At 38.7% G+C, this 10,478-nt stretch overlaps 1 protein-coding gene across 1 annotated transcript; it reads right to left on the bottom strand.

The window, feature by feature from the left end:
* Window positions 1-6,031: 6,031 nt before the first annotated feature.
* On the bottom strand, window positions 6,032-9,440 carry LOC147886236 (prefoldin subunit 5-like). The gene is made up of 4 exons (XM_087395639.1): window positions 9,144-9,440; window positions 6,787-6,890; window positions 6,623-6,700; window positions 6,032-6,374 (listed from the first exon to the last, which is right to left on the bottom strand). The coding sequence occupies exons 1-4, from the start codon at window positions 9,334-9,336 to the stop codon at window positions 6,291-6,293; spliced, it is 459 nt and encodes a 152-aa protein (XP_087251765.1). The 5' UTR covers window positions 9,337-9,440; the 3' UTR covers window positions 6,032-6,290.
* Between the last annotated feature and the right edge of the window lie 1,038 nt (window positions 9,441-10,478).

Below are 10,478 nucleotides of genomic sequence, written 5' to 3' on the forward strand. Positions count from 1 at the left end.
ATTCTTAGAGACATGCTTCAAGTTGAATGGTTGTTTGAATCATGTTAACACAAGACCTTATTTGCCCTCAACTTCCCTCAAGGCTTATTACGATCTCTTCAAATTGATGCCATAATTCACACAAGAAATAGGCCAACACAAGTTTCTAGTGAGCCGTGAGCATGAATGCACTGAAACAATACACAAAGGAAAAGAAGACAAAAAACAGTACTGAAGACAAGGTTTTTGTCTTCTTTTCCTTTGTGTATTGTTTCAGTGCATTCATGCTCCTTGGAATCCTTGTCTTCTTTTCCTTTGTGTATTGTTTCAGTGCATTCATGCTCTTCAGTACTGTCTTTGTGTACTGAAGAGCATGAATGCACTGAAACAATACACAAAGGAAAAGAAGACAAAAAACATTACTGAAGACAAGGTTTCACTGAAACAATACACAAAGGAAAAGAAGACAAAAACCGTGTCTTCAGTACAGTGAAACAATACACAAAGGAAAAGAAGACAAAAAAGAAGAAGACAAAAAAGAAGACAAAACTGTCTTCTTTTCCTTTGTGTATTGTTTCAGTGAAACCTTGTCTAAAGAAGACAAAACTGTCTTCTTTTCCTTTGTGTATTGTTTCAGTGAAACCTTGTCTTCAGACCTTGTCTAAAGAAGACAAAACTGTCTTCTTTTCCTTTGTGTATTGTTTCAGTGAAACCTTGTCTTCAGTACACAAAACTGTCTTCTTTTCCTTTGTGTATTGTTTCAGTGAAACCTTGTCTAAAGAAGACAGAACAGTTTTGTCTTCAAAAGAAGACAAAACTGTTCTGTCTTCTTAAGATAAGAAGACAGAACAGTTTTGTCTTCAAAAATTGTTTCAGTGAAACCTTGTCTTCAGTACACAAAACTGTCTTCTTTTCCTTTGTGTATTGTTTCAGTGAAACCTTGTCTAAAGTTAAGATTTGTCTTCTTTTCCTTTGTGTATTGTTTCAGTGAAACCTTGTCTAAAGAAGACAGAACAGTTTTGTCTTCAAAAGAAGACAAAACTGTTCTGTCTTCTTAAGATAAGAAGACAGAACAGTTTTGTCTTCAAAAATTATTTCAGTGAAACCTTGTCTTCAGTACACAAAACTGTCTTCTTTTCCTTTGTGTATTGTTTCAGTGAAACCTTGTCTTCAGTACACAAAACTGTCTTCTTTTCCTTTGTGTATTGTTTCAGTGAAACCTTGTCTAAAGAAGACAGAACAGTCTTTAGACAAGGTTTCACTGAAACAATACACAAAGGAAAAGAAGACAAATCTTAACTTTAGACAAGGTTTCACTGAAACAATACACAAAGGAAAAGAAGACAGTTTTGTGTACTGAAGACAAGGTTTCACTGAAATAATTTTTGAAGACAAAACTGTTCTGTCTTCTTATCTTAAGAAGACAGAACAGTTTTGTCTTCTTTTGAAGACAAAACTGTTCTGTCTTCTTTAGACAAGGTTTCACTGAAACAATACACAAAGGAATTTTGTGAACCCAAGGTTTCCCTGAAACAATACACAAAGGAAAAGAAGACAGTTTTGTGTACTGAAGACAAGGTTTCACTGAAACAATACACAAAGGAAAAGAAGACAGTTTTCCTTTGTGTATTGTTTCAGTGAGACCTTAAGGTTCACAAAACTGTCTTCTTTTCCTTTGTGTATTGTTTCAGTGAAACCTTGTCTTCAGTACACAAAACTGTCTTCTTTTCCTTAAGGTTCACAAAACTGTCTTCTTTTCCTTTGTGTATTGTTTCAGTGAAACCTTGTCTTCAGTACACAAAACTGTCTTCTTTTCCTTTGTGTATTTTAAGGTTCACAAAACTGTCTTCTTTTCCTTTGTGTATTGTTTCAGTGAAACCTTGTCTTCAGTACACAAAACTGTCTTCTTTTCCTTTGTGTATTGTTTCAGTGAAACCTTGTCTAAAGAAGACAAAACTGTCTTCTTTTCCTTTGTGTATTGTTTCAGTGCATTCATGCTCCTTGGAATCCTTGTCTTCTTTTGCTTTGTGTATTGTTTCAGTGCATTCATGCTCACGGCTCACTAGAAACTTGTGTTGGCCTATTTGAGCTATTTCTTGGTAAAGCTCCAAAACAAGGGCAATATGAACTTCTTGACGACGGTGTCAAAAATTCAAAGTCTTGACATCCAGACTTGAAACCTGTGCGTGTCTTTGTTTATATTGAATCCAAAATTCCAATGGCTATATGTCTTGGTAAAGGTCCCAAAGAAGCCATCGTGAACTTCTTGACAATTTCAAATCCGGGCCAGAAATGTGTGCATGCCTTTGTTTATATTTAGTCCCGATTTCCAATAGTAACATATGTTTGACAATTTCTCTATACTATAGTTTTAAGTGACCTCATAAGAATTAAATCCAAGATGGTTTGTCTTAAAAGGATCTAGCTATCCAACCTTTGATTTGCATTTTCGTTGCAGGAATTTTGATTCCATCATTGTCCTTCCATCATTGATTACTTGTTGGTAACTTGATATGGCTGGTGAAAACATAGAGCTGCTTGCTATGGTCAACTTTCCATAGTAGCGGAAGACTTATTCCAGCATTCACACAATGCTAACAAATCACGCTTCGTATCTATGCACACAAGTGTATGAGAGAATAAACAGAGATAGAGAGTACACATAATCTAGAATAGCCAAAGAACAAACATTGATTCAAAACTTAGTGCACAATGTTTCAACATGTAGCAGCCTATACATGAACCTTTGACAAACGTATGCTTCCTTCTACCTATATTTGGCACCTCTTAGCTTTGTTGGCTTGGGTGGTCCAATGGAGCTTCAACGGGTCAGCAAGATGTTAACCTAAAAGGCCTACTTGTTGCTCTCCTTCTAGTGTAAGTCTATAGTCAAACTATGAGGCATTCTTTGAATGCTAAGACCCCCCAATGGGGGCCTATATAGGGCTAGAAGTCCCTAGATTTGTAACCATCCAACTAGATCCATGTGCAGCTAACCAAATCTTGATCTGCATGATTGATTAGACCAAATTGTACTACAGTCTAGTCATGTTGTAGGCTTGACAATGTATGGTTGACACGCCCTACTATCCTGCCGATTTCTTTTCTTGCTCTCGGATCTTTTTGACCTATTGTAGGCCTATAAATTAGACCAAGTAAACAAAGATGATTAATGATGATTAGTTACACATCAACAAGAAACTAAAAAGGAAAAAATCACACTCAATATATAAAAGGACTGGGTTAGATTGATGGGGAAGGTAGGGATCTATATAGATGTCAAGAATCAAGCCTAGTGATGTTGAATTGCTAGGAAGCAATGCTGTGCTAAAGAATTAAAATTTGTAAATCACTTTATAGAACTTGATACAACTAACATATGGCTAGAAAGACCTTCTAGGCTGAAGATATTTCCATTGATTATTGTCAAAGGCGCCTTTTGAATGAAAACCAAACCCACTTCTTTTATTTGCTCAAACTGCAAGAGCCTCTAGAACTAAATCTTTCACTTTTTATAGTATATTTGAACTCTTCTTGCATTGCAAATTATGTCCTTTGGAAGTTTTAACCTCTAAACATGAAATATAACTTATAAACCCATTATTCAGTAGAAGAACCCAGGAGAGAGAGAGAGAGAGAGAGAGAGAGAGAGAGAGAGAGAGATTGCATGTGTGCACACGTGTGCACTTATGTATATGTATGCATACAGGTATGTATGTAGGTATGTATCTATATGTTGTATGCATACATGTATGTGTGTGTGTGAGTGTGTTTGTGTGTTTGTGTGCAGGTATTTATCTATATGTTGTATGCATGCATGTATGTGTGTGTGTGTGTGTGTGTGTGTGTGTGTGTGTAAATTACACACACACACACACAGAGGGAGGGAGGGAGGAAGGAAGGAAGGAAGGGAGGGAGGGAGGGAGGGAGAGAGAGAGAAAGAGAGAGAGAGAGAGAGAGAGAGAGAGAGAGAGAGGAGGAGGAGGAGAAGGTCAAGTTTTTCATATGTCATTGTCTCATTTCTCTTGACAAGCTAGGTTGGTTGTATTAAAGTTCAAGCAGTTTTGTGAAGTTTTGTGCCTACTTTTTATTTAGAAGGAAGCTTTGTATAAGTAAGAAGTTCGGTTGACCAAAATTAGATGTTAACCATCCACTCCTCTCCCCAATATCAGGATCTCTTTACTTCTTTTATAAGTCCTTTAAATAATCATTTCTCTTTGCATTTTTTATCAAAACTTCTTGCCTTTGATCATAGTGTTTTGGTGCTCCCTAGAGGCAAAGGTTTTCATCCTTGTAAGTTGCTTGTGCTTTCATCTTTTTTATTTTGTTTCAACTTCATATTTTTGATTAGCACGCAGATCACTGCACTAGGTTTTGTTAGATTAGGAGAGTTGAGATGAAGGTTGTAAGTGCCCTTTTTGACTTGTCATACGTTTGTCCCAAACTACTCTACCTCATTGCTCACAGTAAACCATGAATACAAAGGCATTGGCTGCATAGTCTCTAGTGAAATAAATTCCTCGGCTAGATCCAATCCACAGTTTTCAAAGCCCCCATTGGACAATAGATCCTTGGATTGCAATGATATAGTAAAATGTTGATAAGTGAGGAATGGATGATAGATTCATAATAGAGTGTATATGAGAGAATAATATTCCATGTTTTGATATGGTCCTACTCATAGAGCGGAGTTGTTGAGTCCATTCCCCTATTCAAATGGATTTTGGTACTTCCCTTGCTTTTGTACATCTACAATCCTACTGCTACTTCATTATTCCTGGTTCTAAAACCCATTGTTTTTTCTCCCACATCCAAATTTGTCTTTGAGATGCATTGCTTCATCTACTCTAAAACTGAAGGTGATCAAGGTTGCTTGCATTGAAGCAAAGCCTAGTTTCACTACTATGGCCCAAGGTCGTGATAATATCCATGGCCTCTAGATCATAAATCCAATGCTTATCTTAGAATAACTTGAGATGAAGGATATGGGTGCCCTACTCAACCTACCATAGGTTTGTCGCAGAACACTCTACCACATTGCTCACATAAACAATGAGCACAAAGTGGTTGGTTGCTTAATATTATCTAGGGATATAAAGCCCTTGGTTGGATCCAATGATTATTTTCTCCAGTAGACAACATCTTCATTGATTTTGATCACATAGATGAGCAATGGAGCATACAATGGTAAGAGAGTGAATATGAGAAAAGACTATTCCATGTCTTGATATGTTCTTGATTGAAGACTAATTGTTGAGCAATCTAAATTATCTTCCCACTTCTTCATCTTCAATTTTTCAAAGAGACCTATAAGAGTTAAAACACCTCCACAATCAATAAACCTGTAATCAATTTTCTCATCAACAGATTTTACCCTAACCGGTATAAGTAAAGGGAATGCCATAACATCCCTTTCTCAGATCACCACCACCAAGTAGTTGTATATACCAAGATTAGCATACAGCTTTCTTGATGCATGATAATGTTCACGATGCTACTGTGACATGCATGTGACAACGCATAGTCTGCTTTATAAAAACAAGTAAAGTTTTGAAATTAATCATCTTACTTAAAGGAGCCAGGTAGAAGGAGCTTGTCATGGCACCTAGAAACGTTTCTACATAAATTAGAATTATCAGCCAAGAAGCCCCTTAAATATTGCACCATAAGAGCCTTCCTCTATATCCTGGCTGATATGAGTTGTCCTTCCTTTGAAAATTTCCTTTGACATTTCATAAGCAAGACCACGTTCCAAAGTAGTTTAACCTAAGGATTTGTGCATCCAACTCGTATTTCACGAACAAGCAGTAGCATTGCATCATGAATTCTCAGCATATGTCCTTTAACCATCATCTTTTTATACCAATCTACTCAAATGCGAACTAAATGTTATACCAATCAAATGGTGAACCTGATCATTCCCAGGGGGCTGAAAGAGCACAGTCCAGAAAGCTATTTATCAAACTACTATCAAGAGACTTGTCACCATATCGTAAAGCAACAAAATACTAAGGTTTGATAAAATTTATTAATGACAGGAAATGCCCTTGCAATCTGAAATGATATGCAGTAAGATCATACTATTCCTCTCTCGATTTTCATAAATTCCCATATCAATGTTTTTCAATACAATATCCAGGAATTCCTGGATCCATTCGCAATTCTGTAAAGTTCTATACCCGAGTTTGACTATTTCAACATACAGAAAGATAAGGTGACTGTCAATCATACAAAATTTCTAAGGTTTTCGGGAATGTAAAACATTTCCTGAAAACCAACATTTGAAAGCACTTCAGAATTCAAGAAAGAAGTTACTTAGAAGCAGACAATCGATTCAATTTTGCTTGCATGACCATTGCTACTTGCTCTGCATTGTTTCTCTTTTCAGCAGCAACCTGTCAAGCCATTGAATGGATCATGCATAGCTAGGTTTACAGTAAATGAAAAATTCATGCAAGCAGTTGCTTCCATTCCTCCCTCCAACCTCAATGAATTGGAGAATAAAAGTTCCACACATAGCACTTGCATGTGTGAGTATAAACTCCTCAACTAAGTTTCAGCAATCGGTGTTCTTACAAAATGAAACTCAAACCTTTGGAATGACATGACATGACAGAAAGTAAGCAAACATCAAGAAGCATACCTCAACCAATCTATCATGATTGGCCTTCAGAAAACTTATTTTCCTGTCGCAGTAATCTTTTGCAGACTGCATCGATTTCTGTAAAGCAATTCGGACAAGACTTTGCTAGACTGTACTCAGACATACGGAAACTAGCAAATCGATGAATAAGCATTCTTGCATACCTCGACATAGTAGCCTGTACCAACATCTATTAGAACATTTTCCACATTTGCAAGTGTGCCTGGTACGTATAAGGATGCAGTGAGAGGAACCAGCAATTTCTTCCCTGCAGATAGTTCATAAGGCTAGTTTGAACTTCAAAAGCATTTGCAAACTTCTTGTGGAAACGCACAGCAAAATGTGTCACTGAGAATGGCCTAAATTTTGAAAGTTCATTGGATATTGCAAGTAACAATTTCCATTGGCATCAAGCTATCTCCTGAAAACTGTAATAGTAAAGTGAATAATCTCTGTGAGCAGGCATGGTACCAAACTGAGAAGAAATGACTGAGACCCGCATTCTTGCCAGCCTTGAATTGAATTTTTAATTTCACGTTAATAGTAAAACTCTCCAATGGCATCACAAATATCTTCCAAAAAACAGAACAGTAGGGACTTGGAATGCCAGGCACATACATCTCATGGGTACTTTGTAATTGAGCAATACAGCAGCTAGATTCTGTTATCAATTATCATGCTTAGATGAATCCAGGAACATGCCCAAACTCATCCTCTAAAAACACAACATAGTGCAGTTTCAATCTCATGATAGTCACTCATAAGGTTGAAAACCATAAACTCCATCACACATAGCAGGGACTAGCTACTATGGCATCCCCACTGACGTCATCAGCGCCTAACAGTGGGTGTAGACCATAGTATAAACATATGCTCTCACACATACAAATCCACACACCCAAAAATACTTGACCATCCATCTATACAAAGTCTTCGTACTAAGTTTCTCTCGGCACTCCAGTGGTGAAGGCAGACTCAGCCATGACAAAGGCTAGCACTAAAGGAGAAGGCTAATCAAAAAGTAGCCCAAAAACTCTTCATTCAAGCTACGACTGCTTATGACGATTAGTCTCTCCCAAGACGAGCATCTAAATCTAGCTGATAGGGCAACACACCACTAATAGAAAGAATTATCGCAATAGCAGCAGGCATCATTCCTATCAAAGACAACTTTCAAGCTGTCCTAGCTAAGGATGAGAGACCAAGCCTCAACCACCTGCTTCATTCACGTGCAGGGATACAGTAGGGTTCTTGCCTCCTGAAGCATGCTTCATTTGTTGCACGTCTTGAAAAAGGCCAAAGATAATCCCACATCTGTGAGAGGCAACATGGCTCTGTGTACGTTCAAGTTTTCCATACAAACAGAGAAGCTCCTTTAGGCCGCCTGCCTGCACTACTTTCCTCTCTTACACACAAATAAGGCAGCTTCCAATCATTTCCTTGATTCTCTCCTCTCATACCTCCTTCTCTCAGCCTTTGCTCATGACATGGACAAGTGCCTCCCTTTCAGGTTTTCCTTTTTCACCCCCCCTCTGCCCTCCTTTTTTTTCTCCCTTCACAAAGCCCGTCGCCTTATACCCTACAACAATGAAAACGCCTGAACCCCCCCCCCCCCCTTCCCCCCACACGCCGCACACACACATCCATCCCTCCCTGTTGCTGCGTGGTAGCTCTGTTTCTTCACAACCAGCCGGTACATATCTTTGGTCAGCTTTCTACAATGCATTTACCCTTTATCTTACCTCTTCACTCAATATCAGCAGGAGCAGTTTAGGCAAGTTCCATTCATCATAACAGAGGTAGCTATTTGTTCCACATATCTTTGGATATCGGAAGACAATTCGAAAGACCAGACTAAGGATTGAAAGCGTTGCCAGACTGATGTTGGAAAGCTGTTACTCAACACAAAGCACATAAGAATCGCTCAAGTGACAATAATGCGTGCATGCACATTTTTTGGTCTCTACAATATAGTCTCTCTTAAGATGCAGCCATGCCACAATTACATTCTATGGATCAGGACACTGCCAAATTCTGATTTGCCTGGTGATGTAGAAGTCAACGTAGTACAATGCCCACTGCCCAGGCCCCGACAATTTCAATATTGAGTTTTCTTTTGATTCCTATCCCCTCAAGGAGCATTTTCAGTCCAGCAAAGTGCCCAAGATTTTATTTTTATCAGTGCTGAACTCTAACAAACCTAACTAATAGAAGGATTCAAGATATATATAATTTTAGGCAGTTTTATGGAATGTGATATTTACAAACTGCTAAAATAACTACATACTGTCCAGGATCATTTATTCGAAAAAAAATAAAGAGTTGTGATATTTACAAAGTGCTAAAATAACTACATACTATCCAGGATCAATTATTCGGAGAAAAAATAAAGAAGGGGGTGGAGTAATAAAAACTTTCCATGAAACGGAAAAAAGGATCACCACTCTAGCCCCAGGTCAACACAAAGGAGAGGCAAGTAGGTCAATGCTGCCACCATAATTGAGCGATGGGCCCAACAGACCTGCAGGATGCGCACAGAGGTTATGGAGAGCTTTGGAGGCAGCCTCAAAACGAGCAGCAGCCGTGCGAATGTTGGTAACACTGTCTTGGAGCAAAGCGGCCTCGGAATCGACCTGTTCTTTGACTTGCCGGATCTGCTCCAAGCTAAGCTTCTCTATCTCGTCTACAACTCCCCTCCCCTGCTCTGAAGCCATAGATCAAAGAAAAAATGCCCTCCTGTGCAATTTGATTTGAAAGGGGCAAGGGCAAGATTCTAAGCTTAGGCTCACTATTCACCTTACCTTTTACCTTACCTTACCTTACCTGAGGTTGTTTACCCCCATGCTCGCCCGTGGTGCATTGCATGCATTGGCTGAATGTGGGCAGGCAATCTTGCCGGCATGATCTGTGGACGCTGCCCATGGTGTAAACACCCCCTATTTAGTATTTGCCTGGTCAATTTTGATGATTTGCATTTTTTAAATTATTTTTGCCAAATTCATTGCTCGAGTAATATCCACCCATAGTATGTGCGTCCAAGAGACGGTAAGCATTACCTCTCTTGCCCTGCTCCAGTCGGACGAGAACCCTAGGACCACCTTAAGCTGTTGCTATAACTATTTTGGAAGCCTTGAATCCAAGCTTCGCAATCCTGCTTGCCTTGTTCGTGTGACCCTTTGTATGTTTTGTGTACTTTTATTTCACACACTCATGTTGGTGCTTACATGACCCTCCTTTACCTTGAACTACCACCCTACCTGTAAGCATAACTTACAAGACACCCACCATGGTTCCTGCATCTAGGGCTCAATTACCATGTTAAATACCTTACCCTATGCAAAATTTGCACTAGGATGGTACAAGGAGGAATCCTTTCATGAGATGCAGCATGGCCAAAGCAAGTCCCCCATGCCCCGAAATGTTTGCCCACCATCCCTCATGTGCCGGCAAGGGTTAGTCTAATTGAGTTGGCATTCCCCCATGTTGCATACATAAAACATTTAGGCCCTCTTTTTAATGTTCATCTAGCTTAATAGAATTTTTCTTTCTTGAGCCTAATGGGTTTGAAGTATGATTCTTAACAAGTTTGACCTAATGGGTTTGAATTATCATTCCTAAAAGTGAGGAAATTTGTCTTTTGAATCCATCATTTGTACCATTGGTGGGGGATTTGTATTTTTGCAAGTGGCCACAATTGTATTACCATAAATCTTTGCAAAACATATTGTGTCTCTTACAAAGATGATAGGCTGATCCACTCTAAGCAGTTTGGATTTGTGACAAGAAGGAATATCCATGAAGCGATTCTCAATGCTTTAATAGGTGTGGACTCTGCTTTGAGTTAAAATGAGAGGAT

Source organism: Dipteris shenzhenensis, chromosome 24 (assembly GCF_047967505.1).
Source record: "Dipteris shenzhenensis isolate YYH24624 ecotype China chromosome 24, Dip_SZ_1.0, whole genome shotgun sequence".
Taxonomy (NCBI): Eukaryota; Viridiplantae; Streptophyta; class Polypodiopsida; order Gleicheniales; family Dipteridaceae; genus Dipteris; species Dipteris shenzhenensis.